The 17,187-nt window shown below is 41.4% G+C and overlaps 2 protein-coding genes across 8 annotated transcripts in view; both read right to left on the bottom strand.

The window, feature by feature from the left end:
- csnk1g2b (casein kinase 1, gamma 2b) overlaps positions 1-10,143 on the bottom strand; it is a 34,366-nt gene extending 24,223 nt beyond the window's left edge. Inside the window, exons 1-2 of one of the 7 annotated variants that reach the window (XM_037114476.1) lie at positions 9,853-10,143; positions 6,033-6,839 (exon numbers count right to left, since the gene is read on the bottom strand). In XM_037114476.1, coding sequence (XP_036970371.1) covers positions 6,033-6,260 — 228 coding nt within the window. In that variant the 5' untranslated portion in view covers positions 6,261-6,839; positions 9,853-10,143. Of the gene's footprint in view, positions 1-6,032; positions 6,840-8,991; positions 9,014-9,301; positions 9,416-9,603; positions 9,767-9,852 lie in introns of those variants that run through there. The other 6 variants (XM_037114472.1, XM_037114479.1, XM_037114478.1 and 3 more) reach the window with 6 other exon arrangements.
- A 1,176-nt stretch (positions 10,144-11,319) lies between these two features.
- Positions 11,320-17,187, bottom strand: zgc:101100 (uncharacterized protein LOC445169 homolog). The gene is made up of 4 exons (XM_037115057.1): positions 16,285-17,187; positions 15,603-15,784; positions 13,975-14,150; positions 11,320-12,879 (listed from the first exon to the last, which is right to left on the bottom strand). Exons 2-4 carry the CDS (start codon positions 15,775-15,777, stop codon positions 12,361-12,363), a joined length of 870 nt encoding a protein of 289 aa, XP_036970952.1. The 5' UTR covers positions 15,778-15,784; positions 16,285-17,187; the 3' UTR covers positions 11,320-12,360.

Below are 17,187 nucleotides of genomic sequence, written 5' to 3'. Positions count from 1 at the left end.
TGCAGTTAGAGATGGCGCAAGAGATCATCATCAGAGAACACAGCAAGTGTCTGCTGTTATCAATGGCTTCACGGTCATTAATTGACTTTTAAAACACATTCTTAATGCTGCTCCCATACAATCAGAGAAATATGGGTAATAACAGCAACAATTCCTGTTCATCTGATGTGGATGCGGCACCCTCAAACAAAAGGCTGTATTTCATTGTAGTCATCAGGCTTTTTCATAGGAGAGATTTTGATATATTTTAGCAGGAAAAACACGGGTGGGCCCTAGATAGCTTTATGTTATTATTTATATATGTGGTTTTCCTTGTATGACATTTCAAAATGTCTGTCTGTCTGCCCAATTCCTTATGCGCTGCACTATAAATCCTGTCAAACTCAGGCCATGCAGCAACAAAGTTTAATCTCTTACATGGTATGATGCTGCTTTAATTCTAACCTCAAGCCTTGCCATTTTGTCTTGCAAAGCAAACTCTCAAAAATAGAACTGAGGTCAATTTGGCTTCAGCTCTTTTCAAATTACCATAATCTGACTCTGGTTTGGTTATTTTGGCTCTAGTTTACCACGTCAATTACGATGCTATAAAGAAAGTTAAGACAGAACAGCACAGTGTAAATTCGTGGTAGTCGCTATAATCACCAAGAGAATGTGAGAAACTTGTTAATTATTGCAACAGCCTTAAACATTATAGAGACAATAATTTACAAAATAGAAGGTGACAGTGCAACTGCTTAACAATATGTAAAACATGATAGTGCTTTATCATGATCTACGATGTGCACTTGCAAGATGCAAATTACACAGCAGTCACCGCTTGTCAGACACACAGCGCGTACCATATTCAAACATACTTAAACACTGACACTGCTCTTGTTCTACTCTGAAGTCACAGACATTGATACTCTCCTGAGCCAGTTTATTACTTCTACTAAATCATCCTCAAAGCAACAATGTGTGTCTGTGTTGCTTGTGGCTACTGATTCATTAGAGGATTATCTAGTTGACTCTAGGTAGGCCTGTTGACATCCAAGGATTTATTCATTTAGCCTGCCCAGCATGCTCTCTGGAGAGCCCAAGCAGGGTAGGGGAGAACTTAAATCGTCAAAATGTCACTTTAATTCCAGCCAAACATGCTGAGAGAGCTTTTGTGCCTTTGCAGTTCTTCGACAACTGCCTCATGAGGAGCTGGTGTAAGCTGCTGAGCTAGACTGCTACAAGAGCTGCTTATCATGCTTCAGTGGGAGGCAGGCAGGAGAGTTCAGTACAACACCTCAGATCTCCTTCAGAGCATCACGACTGACCAGCAGCCTGAGAGGCTTCATGCATGTAAACCACCTTAACCACCTGGTCTTATGCCTCTGCATCAGTGACTCAGCCAAAAGAAAACCAAAACTCTGCCAGAGACATCCCATCCTTCTCCCTACATACAGTACAATTACATTTCAGACAAAGCAGTGCTGTTCTTGGTAAGCAATACACAATATTTTATGAAACCTCTGACGCACACATATTTTTGGCACCTTGGGAGCAAAAAACACAACACATTTGACAAAAGATTTCAATCTCAAAAGATTTGAGCAGTGAAAATGTCAGCAAACATGTTATTTGTCAATCTACACATCTATGAGCTTGAGCTTGAATGGCACTCAACAGAGCACATTGCTCCACCAACAGTCCTCTTCTATACTCACTTATAGGTAACAGCCAGCTAAATATGCCCGATTCTTTCACCATGATCCATGCATCAGTCTCTTAGAATTATCAAATATGTTGAAAACTTTGAGTTTTAAAGGAAGTAAGAAAAAGTCCAGGACCCGTCCCTTTTGTCAGATCTGCAACAAAAGTTAATGAGTCAATCTGGGCCATCCTCCATCCAAGTTTCATGAGAACCTGTTCAGTAATTTTTGTGTAATCCTGCTGACAAATGAATCAACCAATCAACACTCAAACGGACATGGGCAAAAACATAACCTTGGCGGAGGTAATTAGTGTTGCCTTAAAGATTTAACCGAGACAAGGATCATCTTTTACTATACACCAGTTGTAATTCACACTTGACTATGAATTTAGCAAGCTATCTTTTTTCAACAAACAAAAAGACGAAAACCATCCTCTTGAATATCAAAACGACAGAGTAGGTTTCATTTGTGTGAAGTTTTTGCTCTTGTGTAAATGGTACAGATATAAGCAGAGCACATTTACCAGTCAGACAACAGCCAAGTTTTATATTTTGTGTTTTGGCCAACTCTTAAAATTCTCTTTAAAAAGACTGAGTCCACTACTGCCACTTGTGATTTCAGCCGGATCAATCAGGGTCACAGTCATAGTCACAAATGGAAATCATTTCTAAGTCTGAAATCCATCCATGCTTTGAGCAAGCAATGCCACCATACACTACACAGAGTTAAACACTCTTCTGTACATGGCACACAATGCACAGTAGGTCTCAGTGTTTACTGTGCTGGCCTCCCTCGATGATCACTCTAATATCATCCGCATGTCTCTGAGCTATGGGAAGCATTGTAAAATAAGTCCCAACACTATAACATTCACTTTAAACTCTCCCCCCAATGTTGGGCAGATATTACAGCCACTTGTCATTGTCAAAAGTGTCCTGTCGCCACAAAGAGCACTCCAACTGGTTTATTACTTATTACTGATAACGCCAGCATGTCTCACAGGCACCTCACAACTGTCAATGAATGACCAACGACATGAAAAGGGACTGCACTGAAATACAAGCTGTAAAGCTTGTATCTTCAACTGTTTGCAGAGGGGACTGGTGGAAATGTCAGTGAAAACCAATTCTATTGGATTTCTAAGCGCAAAGAATGGATTAGATGGGTGTGTGCATGGGTCCTGCACCCAAGGCTAACACAGGGATGGGGTTAACAGAGGGCTGATGACCTTGATAAGACAGTGCCCTGAAGATAGTGGCAGGAAATAAGAGAGAGAGAAAGCACTACACCAGGATAGTAAGAGTGGTAAATAAAAACAGTACGGCAGTTATGTGAAAAGCTAAAATAAATAAATTACAAATAAAAAAGCGGATAAGATGGTCATTTTCTCACTGGACAGATAAGTCACCATGCCAGTATTGGTGGAGATGGTAGTGTCCCTTCACCCTTTAAATGAGCCTGATGGCTGCTAGTTTCTACAGTAAGCAGACATTAGATGCTACTGTTTCTTTAAGACATCGGGATCTCCCCTTGGGAGTTAAGCCTGCAGTGTGCTTAAAGCTGTGGCTATATGGTCCTGCCTCCACCACACAGGCGTTTGTCAATGTGAGAAAGCATCCAGTTGAACCAAAGACTGAACCACTGTGTGTCGACACGGCCTGCTAACAAAGACGACCTTTCAGCACTCGGCAGTTTCCCCCTTCACTCTCGCTTTATTGCAGCAACAGTCGCAGCAGTCCCAGATCCACTGACAGAGGATCCTGTGCACACTGCCCTGCCATACATCTCTATCTCTGCTGTCACGTGGTGGAGCAGGGTGACACTGGCATTCACCTTTGTCCCAGGTGCAGACAGGCACCACCCACATGGCCAACTCCGCACGTTGGTACACAAGACACTAAGCACATAAAAGGCACCAGCTAAACACTGAGTAATCACTACATGCTGTGCTGCAGAACTTGACATCTACTATTCATTTCCACAAAGGAGAGAGATTTAACTTGTTTTAACCAGCCACATAACTAATTACACTTTGCCAACTTAACAATGCTGCCTTCTTGGTAGCTGAGCAACATTTTATTCAACCTGTCACTAAGTAATAATTGACATATTTCCTTCATACTGAGAGCAAGGGTTGATCAGTTAAGAAATCATATTGGTATCATTTGATTTTAATGACAAGGGGAACACTGCACTGAGCACAGTCTATAACAAAGTGTGAAATGACTTGTTGGTCAACAGAAAGTGAAATGCAGAACTCTAGATAATCCTATTTGTCGCTGACTTTATGTATCATGTATCAAATAACAGCACATTTTCAATTGATCATTAAGCCAAAACTAGCAATAGCAATGTGAATTTTTCACAATTTCCTCAACTTTACAGACAAAACATTTTGTCAATTAGTTGGAGATAATTAAAAGAAAGAAAAACAACAAATTACTCAAATGATTGATTAGCTGCAGCCCTAACACACTATATCCCTGACAGAATATAAGATTTGAGCAGTTGACTCTATATAATCATATTTGCTTCATTCTTATCCAATTATAACAACATTCTGTCAAACTGTACAACCACATCATGAACAAACAGTATATCCTCAGTCCTGTCTATCCATGCTAACATTTATTAAAGTTTTTATCTACAAGTGAGCAATTACTGCCAGAGTGACTGACAGAACGTGGAGGACACCCTACTCATGTCAAGCATGTGTTAGCAGGTGGTCATAGATAACAGGGCTGTTATTTGTCTTCGTCCATAAGGAGGAGCTCAGTAACAGCCTCTGACAAAATAGAGGCTTAACTGGACAGGCAGTGACATTCACTGGGTTACCCCTGGGAGCTAGGAGATCAGGGACAGACAGAAACATGTGGACAGACAACTGTGCCAAAGTCTGGGGTACCCCGAGAATCGACAGGGGAGAAGACCTCTCCATGTCAGGTGTCACTGGGCCAAAAAACTATTTAAACAGTCTGTGTAATTTGTACAGTTTGTGTTGAAAAATTAAGCCTAAAAGTATCCTTTTTGTAAACATCAAAAGGAAGCCAATGGAGTCACTGTAGCTGATAATGAACAACAAGGAAACATGAATCTGAAATCTGAAATCTGTCACCGAAAAGAAACCCTAAATAATTCTCACAACCAGGTCCTAATATTAGTCAGGCCTTGCTGACACCATTTGCACACTTCCTCTTCTCACAATTAAACATTCAAATAAACGCTGGGTCCAGTGGGCCACGAGATCCATGGAGCAGTGTCATGGCCCTAATACCAGATCCAGATATAGCTGGACACCATGGGGATAAAAATACCCAAACAGATGGGAGGGTTCACAGGCAAGGGGGGGAGAGGCAGCAAGCACAACTAAAGATTTCAGAGAGAGGAACTGCAATTATAGCTGTTTGCTAACCTCTGCCTTCTGTGTGGTTAACAAAGTATTCAGTGGATGCCCATTCAGAGATAATGACCTCGCTGGGAGATACAAATGTAAGGATAATCACACACAGACCAGGGCAGATGTGGTGGAGATGACGCCTATTCCACATCAGCTTCGGTATGACTACTTAACTAGAGTCCGAGTCAGGTCTTGCTCACATTAGGGCATCGTCAGAGAAAAAAATATCTGCGCGTGATCCAAGCGATGCAAGTGGCAACACATTCATAAAATCGTCAGAAATGACGTGCAGAGGAAATGGTTGACCAGCCACTGGCTGACCTAGAATCTACAAAACAAAGAGACCTCGATATTTCGTGTGGCTGTTCACAACCCAGGGTTCTCCCCAGACAATGGAACAGTGGCGCAGCGCTGCTATACTGCTAGCTCAGCGCCACTACACTAATTTTCAATATTAGCTGCTTTGTAGCGGGTGAGGGCGACAAGCATCTGTCCGTCCGAAGATAGCGACTAGCTGTGGCCGCGCCGTCCAACCTACCTTCGCGATCAGAATCACCAATTGTTTAGAGCCACTTTGAGGAACTTCAGATGTTATTCTTGAAAAATATATGAATCACTTTACATACATTACATTTGCCCTCTCTATGAAGTGAAAGGTAAATATGTGGCTGTCCTTCTATGAAAATAAAAACACCTTTCAAGACATGGTTTAACTTATTATCCAGTCCTAACCTACTCTTCTTTACCTCCAAGCAGAGCATGGTTGAATACATACAACATTTTTTAAACTTTGAACATCATTTTTCCTGCTGTAAAAGCATACTAAATATCAGATAAGCAGGACTCTTCATACAGGATCCACTGAGACATACCAGAATACTAATGTGGTTGATATGTACAATTATGAGTTCATATTTCTGTTACGTCACCAACCCTAAGGATGAACTTACCAATTTGATGGCCACATATTCGTTAGTATAGAGGTTTTTTCCCAACCGCAGCTCTCCAAAGTTCCCGCAGCCGATTTTTTTGCCCACACGGAAGTTTGGGCCAACCATAAGCACTCCAGAATTGGTCCCTGAACTCCGGCCCCCATGTCCAGTCCTGCTGCCTGCCGTCTTAGACATCTTTTTCCCTTCCTCTGTCTCTCCCTTGCCCCCTCTCTTGTCAAAATCCATAAGCTTGTGATACCCTGGCCTCTCCACGGTTATTCTCCAGCCATGCAAATCATAGAAACTCCAATAACAACGACAGAGGAGGCTTTAGGGAGGGGGAGATGGACAAATCTCACAGGACAGAGGAAAGGTGTTGCTGTTAAAATGTGCACTCGTTCAGAAGACACTTAAATGCGCTCAAGCTACAGCTGCAGTGCCTCGTGTGTTTATCAGACAGCTCTTTTGCTGAGTGCTTCCCTTTTTCTCTTTGTGTTCCTTGTTTACCAAGGGGGATCCTTTCTTGTGCGTTTCTCCAGCTCCAGTCTCAGAGTAGCATGTCCCCGCCTGAGGAGTAGGCAGGTTGTGCTAGGATGTGCCCACAGCCACACATACAATGCTAGTCATAAAATAGCACTCCGAAACCCAGCTACTGCATCCACAAGGCCACTTGGGAACATCTCCAGGAGTGCCTCATTCCTTCTGGTCAGCCTTGAGTGACACAGTGGTAGCTCTCCATGCTGCAGGGCCACGGCAGATGAGGCAACCCAGATTTAGAGAAAAATGCGTGGGGTGACAGGTTGGGTTTGATGTCAGCGGGGGGATCTGCAAAAGCAAAAACAGACAGAAATCAATCCGTTTTCTGTACAGCCTCTAACACTTTTGGCATAGGTATATTTAAATGTTTTAAAAAGAAAACTGGTGCTCACTATGTTTACTATCTTCAGATGAAATACCTTCTCCAGTAGCTATCCCAATCTACACTTACAAGTCATCAATATAAGCCAAAATATGGGAAAAACAACAAATCAATCATAATCTGTACCTGTTGCATTTCCTTGCCATGAAAAGATTGAAATTTTCAGACAAAAAGGTTGAACATTTCACTAGATTTACACTTTAGATCAATTACATCTACTGAGGCGATTTCCTACTACAGCTGAAATGAGATCTTGCTTCAGACCAGCGCAAGGCAAATTCAATAAAGCAATCGATATGAGAAGAAATATTCCAAAGAGGACCTCAGACATGAGAGAAAAGCTTTCTTTTACAACTGAACCTATTTTTTGTATGTACAAGAATTATGTATCTAATGTCCTGAAACACCAGTGAGCTAAGTTTCAGACTACTGAACACTTCGGATAATGATCATATGTATAAACACATATCCAAGAGACTAAAATGTAAAATGTAAAAGGAGAACAGGTATCAGACTAAGCCATGCCATGATGAACAGATAAATAAGGCATGCCAGGCACACAAACAACAAACACAACAATTACTTCAGGCTTCATTGGCAGTGTGACTTGACCATCTCTGTGCAGCCTTTTGCCTAAAATCACATGCAGACATCTCTGTCCAGAGCAGCTCTCCTAACTCCCTTATGTCTATGATGATGTTGGTGGTGCTGCATGCAGGCACCAGTGATGGGCAGCTACTCTTTGCTATGGAAAGGCACTTACACGGATCAATGACTGCTGTAATGCCTCATCTCATCATAACATTTGCATCACTGGGAAGCATATTATTGGAAGGATTTGGATACAGTCTGGTCTACAGCTAGCTGAGGACTTACATAATCATCACAGGACTGAAACACAGTATTATCAGAAATACATTGGCAAACAATAAGCATTGATTTGTGAAAAATATTTATCAAAATCACTCACACATGCGATTAAGTAAGTAGGTTTATGCCAACAATGGCCCAGATAACATTTCCATGAGTAGGCAACATTATATTAACTATACTGATTATTGAAGTCTGAAATATTATGAGCTGCATCTGTGTGTAAATAAAGCAAGAACATCGTTTGCATGTCTGTCTTCTTCTCATAATGCAATCAGCATGCCTGAGAAAAAGGGCACATTTAAAGGCCAGGTCTGCTGTCAATCATTACACTGTCATGTCTTCCTTGTTGCATGCTCATGGAATGCCTGCTCACTAGCATACCTTGTCACAAGACTGGAAGTAATACATGGGAGGTAGGTACAAGCTAAGATTATCAAGTGATCACAAAGACCAATAAGGCAATGTGCACTATGCTGAGCATTTTATTTGCCAAGGTGACCCAAAAAAGTCCATACTTTAAAGCAAAAGCAGTAAATACTTTAAAACAATAGTGAGTGAACAGGATAAATGACAGAGATGCCCCTGGAACACAACAAAGACCTATCTAGCTAATTAGCTTACTATCTGAAGTAACTTCTTGGCCATCTTAGCCCATAGGTCTAGACTGACTCATTTCAGGAAGTTGTGTGTTGTTTTTCATGTCAGCTGTTTGGTATAGCCAACACGTTCTTTAATACGTAACGACTAAGCTGTCATATACTCTTAGCTTTGAGGTGGATATTAGCTACAAAGAGTAACAACAATAATGATGTCCTAAATGAAATATTGGGGCTCTAACGTCAGCCTGCTAGAATCACCGTTGGAGTCAATACAGTTAGCTCGTAATAAGACGACGCAGGCGGGTTTCAAACCTTCTAAACATGAATCCTACTACCAACAGAGAGCCTCAAATTGACAAAAACAACAGTAGCGGTATTACTGCACTTGGATACGATTGACAGTGTTTCCTTGCAGTGTATAAAATATCTTCTCTTTAAAGCTTATGTTAATGCTAGCTAACAGCTAACTGGCTACCGAATAGTGCCTGGCAGCTGTCATTTAGCGCTAGTTTCGGGCGATTCAAAGTAGCTGCGTCTTCTCTTTGATAGCACGTTACGACATAAGACAAAGTAGATAGAATCTTACTAGAAACCCCGTCGATGTTTGTCTTCGGGAAATCGAGGGTTAACATAAGACTGTTAGCTATTTCGGCGGACAAGGCCGGATACTCTCAGGCTATCTTGGCGTTTGTTAGCAAGCTCAAGTTAGCTTGATATCGTTCAGTCGTAGCAAGTTTTATTCTGCCGAGCCGTTTTACTGTGCTCTATGAATAGCATTTCAGTATTATACATAGATACATGTATATGCTGTAGAGTATACGCAAGTCTTACTGTTGCAGCTCTATCGAAATGCCACATAACGTTACCAGTAACAAGCTAACCAAGCTAGCACCTACCAAAAACACCGTTTAGTCTTGGCCCAACGCCTGATAAAAACCAGCTAACGATGTAACGTTAGCTAATCTGTTAACAGCAGTCAACCATAAGCCAGCTAACCTTTAGCGAACTAATTCAAATGTAACAAGTCGAAGCAGGACAGAACATAAAATATTCATTGATTGACATTCCCTCTACTACTGTAACCTGGTTAGTTAGTAAATGCTTAATAACAGAGAAATAACAATGTCCCTAGCGACGTTGTAACTAATCAATTCCATCGACCGAAGTCACTTTATAATTAAATGAATCGTTGTTTCACCTGAGAGGATCGTTTTTGAGTTCAGATTCCAGGTACAGCCATTATCCTGACCACTGCCGGGCAACTCCTTAATCCTAAACAACCGACTGCACTCCAACGGCAGCCTGGGATCTCTTGCCGCTTGGCTCACAAGCTAGCCATTTAGCAAGCTAGCACCCGGGCTAACACACGAAGCATTAAGCAGGAACCTCAGTGTGCGCCGAGACGGTGCTACGAATAAACAGCTGTCAGCAAATGAGAGCGTATTACCTTCAAATGTTGGCTATCGAAACGTAGTCCAAGTCATGGTTCCCCGGTCTCATTTCGTTTCTCTTGCCCTCAAGTCAAGTTGCTATGATTTCACTGATGTCTCTTTAAGCCTCCCTCAGCTGCCGATGCCCAGGCACGGCGTCACGCTGGCTCTCGGCACTGCGCTACGCCGGAAAACTCACGCAGCTGGTTTGGAGAATAAGCTGAACATCAGGCGCGCACAGGTCACCGAGGAGCTGCCACAAACAAACATGTCGATTCTGGTGACAGATCAGCAGCCTTCATCAAACCGAAGCTAAGATGGTGCGACGTTATTGAAAGATCTGCAACTTGGCAAACGAACGCAACGCAATTATGTTGTTTAGTTTACTTATTAAACACTTAATGGGGGATTATAGTCTTTGATAGAATCCCTTCAGGTGTGTGACTACAGTCTATATTTGGAGTTAACTCTTAATTGATTAGTTTCCTGCACTAGTGTTTGTATATTGAACAAAAGTCATAGTTTGAGTGTGAAACCTGTGAAATATTATTGTAAATATATATATATTTACAGTAATATTTCACAGGTGCAAAATCCAGATGCTAAATGTTGCCAAAGAAAGATGAAATCCTGATGTGGAATTTACACCAGATATATTGAACAACTATTTAAGATTTTGTACCTTTTTGTTGTAAAAATATTGATGAAATCAAACTCAGAGCAGAAATAATTGAATGTTAACCAGTCGATAGACTGACAGAAAAATTAACCAGCACTGATTTGGCCTACCAAAACTTGATTTGAGGAGCCAATGCCAGTACTGATATTAGGGATTAAAACATTGAATATTAATATATTGGCCAGTATACTTGCAGTTTTTTTGTTTTGTTTTGTTTTGTTTTTTGCAGTGATCCTTCAAATGTGGTTAACAAACACTTAAGACAGATAAGATAGGTAACGGACAGCGTTGTAAAAATATCATATTAGAATATTATTTTGGTAGAAGTGAAAGCCTTCCATGCTGATAGTATTTGAGTTAAGGCCTTGAAGTTATGATATTGAATGTATCAAGTATCAAAAAGTACAAGTTTCAAGTAAATTATACATATATTCACATGTATGTATAAACTATACACTGTGGGTGGACTGATTATCAGCCTGGCCTATCATCGGATTCCATTTTCAGCCTCTTTTTTGAGCATCAGAAGCAAGTTTTTATTTTAGTCTGATTGCTAATCAAATGAATGAATGAATTAAAAAAGTGTGCTTCTTTGGCTCTGATGTTGCATGTAATCCGGAAAGTAACTAGTAACCAAATTATAGAATAAATGTAGTGAGTAAAAAGTACAATGTTTGGCTTCAGGCTGTAGTGGAGTGGAAGTAAATGCACTGACATGCATTCTGAGTGCAGCGAAACAGTAAACTTCACAGAACTCGGTTAATAGTTGTAAATGACCCCAAGTATGTTCTGCATTATAAAAAGTAGCAGATGAAGCAGATCTCCATGTAAATACAAATAATATACCTTTCTTTAAATATCTTCTTTTCTTCCACTCTTGTCATGTGTCCAGAGATAGAGTTTAAATGAGTGAAACCCATCATAAGTCTCACAGCAAAAAACAAAAAAGACAAACAGAATTCATGTACAAATCGTTTTATTTCACATTTCTATGTTGCAGTGCCCGGCTACAATAAGGAACCGCTCTCATGTGCTTTTACTGTTTTTATCACTGTGTAGCTGCGCGTCAGAGTAGCTAAATAATGCTGAATGAGACAACAATAATTTAAATGCCGCGTGTGCCCTGCTTGTTGTCTGGAATAAAATGTAAGGATTAAAGGGCAGCGTCACCAATTTTACATGGCAAAGTGTGAGATAATTTGTTTAGATATGTAAAAAAAAAAGGAGTTTGAAGCCTTTTGTGGCTCCAGAGGAAGCTGTTTGTTATTTGATCGCCTTCAGTCATGTCAATCAGTCACTGAGGTGCATTGTGGGTAATGTAGGTGTCAGGTTTTTGGAGAGGAACAAGAAGGTGTGGAATTAGAAAGGCAAATTCTCCGGGTCTGCTGTATTGATTTTAATCACTGGTTTTTAAACTGTCCATATTGAGTCTAATAGTGTGAGAAGAGTCCAATGCAGGCCAGTGGTGCCTACGTTCACTCAATAACTCAATTTATCAGATTAGATGCAGCTTCCTCTGGAGCCACAACAGGCTTTATTCTACCTTCCCATATACAGTGGTACTTTCAAAGACATATAAATACATTTTAATGTGTGAAATTGGTGGAGTTCAAGCAAGCCAACACCAACCTGTAGAGGTTGAATTAATCAGGTACAAATTAGACTTGGTATACTCTAAAAACCCTTGAAAGCATTATGACAGTACTTATCTTCATCCATTCAACAAAGCTCGCTAAATAAAAATGAACATTCGGTGCAGTCAGTGCATCTCTTCCTTGTCTCTTCACACACGGGGCTGCTTCAGGTTTAAAACAAAGGGTGAAGACGTCGGGCTGCAGCTCTGCAGTTACAGCCCCAGGTGAGGGTGAGGCAGAGCTTTACCGGAAAAAGCAGTCTGAAGGGAGAGGCTACAGTTTTTAGCAATGGGTGGCGGATGAGCCCCCAGGGCGGAGCTCTGCTGCTGTATGATGGGCCAGAACACCGGGGGGAGGGCGAGCTCAGCGGACAGCACTCCTACAACTGGCTGGTGAGGTGGATGACTGTAGCACTCCCCTGTCATGAAGGGGAAAAGTGGAGGAGAGTGAAGGCGGAGGGAGCAACGGGAAACATCAGAGTCTGAAGGAACAGGAGGAGGGCAAACATCCTGACTTTTCTCCACACGAGGAGGGGGATGAGGAGGGGGACAGCGACAAGGAGGGATGTTGCTGTCCATGTGTGATGCAGCGGTGTCCTGTTTGTCTTCTGTCCTGACGTCCTCCTGTCCCTCCTTGCTGTGATGGGGCGTCTCCTCCAGACTGTGGTCTCGGGAGAGCGGGGAGCACCGCTGACCTTTACGAAACTTCGCCCGCCTGTTCTTAAACCACACCTGGATGAACAAACAGCAAATGTACATTTATCTCTCAGAACATTTTTATGCAAGTGTGAGCACATTCCGAAATATGAAAATGAAAGAAGAGACATTCAAAACAAAACAAAAGAGATAATCACAACCTTAGAGGGAATAATGCAGCCTTACAGAGGCAAAATCAGACAAAACAAACATAAAGGCACTCAAATGGGCAGATAAGAAATAATTAACACAGACACTGAGCTAAAACTGATTATATGAACTATATATATTATGTACATTTCCATCAAATCTATATAGACACAGGTATGTACAAGTTAGGGTTGCAGCGATGTATCATTTTCAAGGTATTCCATCACGTGAATTATAATTATCATCATCCCACTTACGTTTGCTTATATTCTGCAATATTAGTGTTATTAAAACAGATATATCAAGCACACGTCAAGTTTCATGTCTGTCAGGACATAATATTCTCTTAATTTTAATACAATCTTTGTTTTACCCCAGAAAACACAGGAGGACTTAAGGGGAGGCAGCGAGGGTGATCGCCCCCCTGATGCCCCTGTGTGTGAAGAAAAAAACAGCAAAACTGCCCTCTTGGATGCCCATATAGCAGATAAAACATGATAAAACTGCCTTTCTTGGATGCCCTCCTAGTGGACAAAGCTTCATAAAGGCCCCTCTGGGTATGAATGTATCACAGCTGCATGCTGGTCCCCCTCCACATACAGGCTGTGCCCCCTGCCCCTCAAACATCCAGAGTGAGCCACTGCCTTTAAGTACAATTGTGTGTTATAATAATATTCATATTAATTGTGTTATATCATATATATATATCGTGAAACCATTATATTTTTGAGATGGTTATATGAAAATCTTGAACCATTGACACCCTCGTACAAATACATTTGGAAGCAGCCTGTTTTTGTTCCCAAGATTCATCTAGTCCACTTTCTTTCTCCTATTTAAGTTATATGTCTGAGACTTTGATATCAAAAGTTAAACACAGGAGGGTTTTATCATGCTTTCCAGCTAAATATTTACCATAAATTACCAATTCACGCATGCAGCATTGTTTGCAGTCAGGTGCTGGTCGCCGTCTGCTCTCACCTGTATGCGAGCCTCAGGCAGGTTGATGCAGACGGCCAGCCTCTCTCTCATGCCCACATCTGGGTACTGTGTCTGCTGGAAGGCTTTCTCCAGCGCCTGCAGCTGAGACACCGTGAACGCCGTGCGGCTGCGGCGCTGCTTCTGCTGGTTGCCGTACCGAGCCTCCAGAATGAGCTCTGCCAGGACGGGGAGAAAGAAAAATGTCACCTTCAAAGTATGCTGAGTCGGCAGCAACATGTTTCACACCTCCATGTCATTCTTCTGTGTTTCAGGGATGCAGTAAAGGTTTCACCAGTATGGACTCAGTTTGGACATTTCTGACATAGATCTCATCCGCTTTGCAATATCAGATGGTCGAGGTAGCAATGTCACACTTTACCATTACAAGTCCTGCATTATTCATTTCTCTTTATAAGTACCATCAATAATTTAATGCAACAAAATGCATTCATGTGTAAATAGAACTGTAACATTCGAGCTGTGGAAGATGGAGCTCTTTTTAATGAATGCATACACCTCTGAACAAATAAATCCTCCACATTTTATATATAAAATCTTTATTTGCACGTGACTCAAGTCATTCAGTCCAAGTCTCATGGAAGTCTCCTGTCATTTTTTCCCTGGGTAAGTCAAGTGACGTTAAATTGAGTCATGTCCACAGATAAAAAAAAACTGTGACCAGTGATGGAGGGAACACACACATCTTTTACAGTAACACAGTGTTGACATTTTGTGTTAGTAAAGTAAATATATTGGCTTTAAATCTTCATTTTTAAAATGCATATCAAATGTATAACTAAGTACACTTACTCAACCACTGTACTTCCACTCCACTGCTCTTTGGAGGCATTTTTAAATCAATTTATTTGAATCAGCAACTGACATCCAATAAATAACCAGGTTGATAATCAGTCGACTGATATAAATACATAACTATAAATATCTATATGTTTTTACATTTGCTTACTATTGATTCTTAAGTACATTTATTGACATGAAATCACTATTTAAAAACCTCTGCTATTGAGAAAAGAGTAATTTTGATATGTAAGTAGCTCCTAAACTCACCATACATATGACTTTATATCTTGTGATTTCAGCTCTTTATTTCATAATTTTGCCCTTTTTCTTGTTACTTTTATCTCAAAATGATGATTTCTTATCATTATGACTAACCGTGGGACTACATATATACACACAATGAAAATGATTTCGGGATATCAGGATATTTTAGGGTTTCAATTGATTGTTTTTTGTTTTTTTTGAAGGCATATCTGAATTTGAATATGGTGTTTTGTGAATATTTTTGATCCCCCAAAATAATGTGACACATTTCATTTGACTTTTATTGTATATCCATGCAAATGCATAATATGCACCCATATCCCAATTCACTAACTAACTAACTCGCTCGCTGTTAGTTGAGTTTTCATCATCATCTTTAACTGCCGGACATAGGTTCCCACATTATGCTGGTCCTGCACAGACCCTAACACTTCACGTGACAGACACACACCAATTCATCAGTTCAGTCTTAATTTGAAAATCATTATTTCCATCCATCCTAGTTTTCATCTGATTTTCTTTTTCTTAAAGTGGCAGCAACGTGCCTCCACAGCAGGACCCACCTGCCAGTCTCTCGGCCACAGAGAGGGTGTGCACGGCGGGGCTGGCTGCGGGGTAAACGTGGTACTGCTCCGCCATCTGGTGGTGCAGGTCGAACAGCATGGCGTTGACTCCGTGGAGAGCAGGAGGATACACGCCTCCGCCGCCGGACGTCCCGCAGAAATTCAACGAGTTCATGCTGAATCTGAGGACGCAGGAAGACTTGTAACGTGAGACCCCGCATGCGGCAAAGCCCTCAAACCTCCTACACACGGTTATCTACGCATCTTTTCATGAAGTCAGTGGATCAGTTGACACAGATTAAATCATTAAGGCTGATGTTATTTGACAATTTGATAAATTGTTAGAATTAGAAGCCGAAAAAATACACACAACTGCAACAGAGCACGTGTTATGAGAGGGACCAACGTAGTTTTTTCCATTTTTTTTTAATGCTCCAAATTCATTATTATTATTGTCCCTTTTGGCCATTTTAATCACTTTTCAGATTGTGATCTTTTTATTTTATAAATTCATTAATGCGTCGTAATGGATGGCTAAACAATATTCACACTTCGCGTCAAATGCTGCGACTGTTTCACATCTAAAAGCCACAAAAGCGGCATTTTTAACCGAAAACAAGCTTCCGTTGTTGTCATTCAGCCATCTCTCCGTGCTTTAAATAAATAAATAAATAGTTCAAACCTTTTCTGTCTGCGCAGTTTCTCTCAGTGTCCTCTGCTGTTCACCTGAGAGCCGCAGGCTGAGCAGGAGCGTGAGATCCAGGTGCGCCTTTACGCACGGAAGCCGACCCCGGTGCGCTGTAGTCCAGAACCTCCCGGGCCAGCGTGTTCGGGCCTTATATCCTCGCACAGCAGCGCTCTTTGTCGTGGCACAGATCTTATTCTCCGAAAACCCATTCTCACCCACGACTATTTAAGACGCATTTACCCAGGCTCCCCTCAGCCATTAGCCAATAGAAAGAAAGGTATTAGCCGGGATTAGGTGGGATGAGGGAAGAGAGGGGGGTTGCGAGGAGCTCAAGTTTTTGAAACTATTGAACTTGAGAGATTTATGCCAAGGATCCCCCCTATAAGCGAGCGTTTCATTCCCTCCCGTTAAAACAATTAAAACAATGTGGTCGGCTAATCTCCGAGGCAGGGCAGATTAAAATAACAGCCTTTGATTGTGCCTCTGCTTCTCAGTCCTCTTTCCCCCCACACCGCCGGCTCTGACAGGCCCCCTTTCTCTCGGGGTTTGTTTTGCTAACAGGCACCATATTTTGCCTATAAACTGTCACCATGTGAAGTTAATCTGAGCGCTGCTCCACCAGAACAATTTCTTCACACCCAGCCGAGCTAAATTACAAGTCTTCCCAGGAGCAGAGAGGAGAACAGCACATCAAAATGAAGTCCTCTAATACATTCAGTCTTACAGGCCGTGCTAAAGTGAAGGACTTTATACTCTACAACACACTATGAGAACTTTTTTTTTAATTAAAGGTGCACTGTGTAGTTTTCGGGGGAAGATGTTTTAAGATTTCCATTGACTTTTTTTTATTATTCAGATAAACAAACTCTCTTTCGCAGCCGAAAAAACAAAATGACC

Source organism: Acanthopagrus latus, chromosome 11 (genome assembly GCF_904848185.1).
Source record: "Acanthopagrus latus isolate v.2019 chromosome 11, fAcaLat1.1, whole genome shotgun sequence".
Taxonomy (NCBI): domain Eukaryota; kingdom Metazoa; phylum Chordata; class Actinopteri; order Spariformes; family Sparidae; genus Acanthopagrus; species Acanthopagrus latus.
This window is presented reverse-complemented; position numbering and strand designations above follow the sequence as displayed.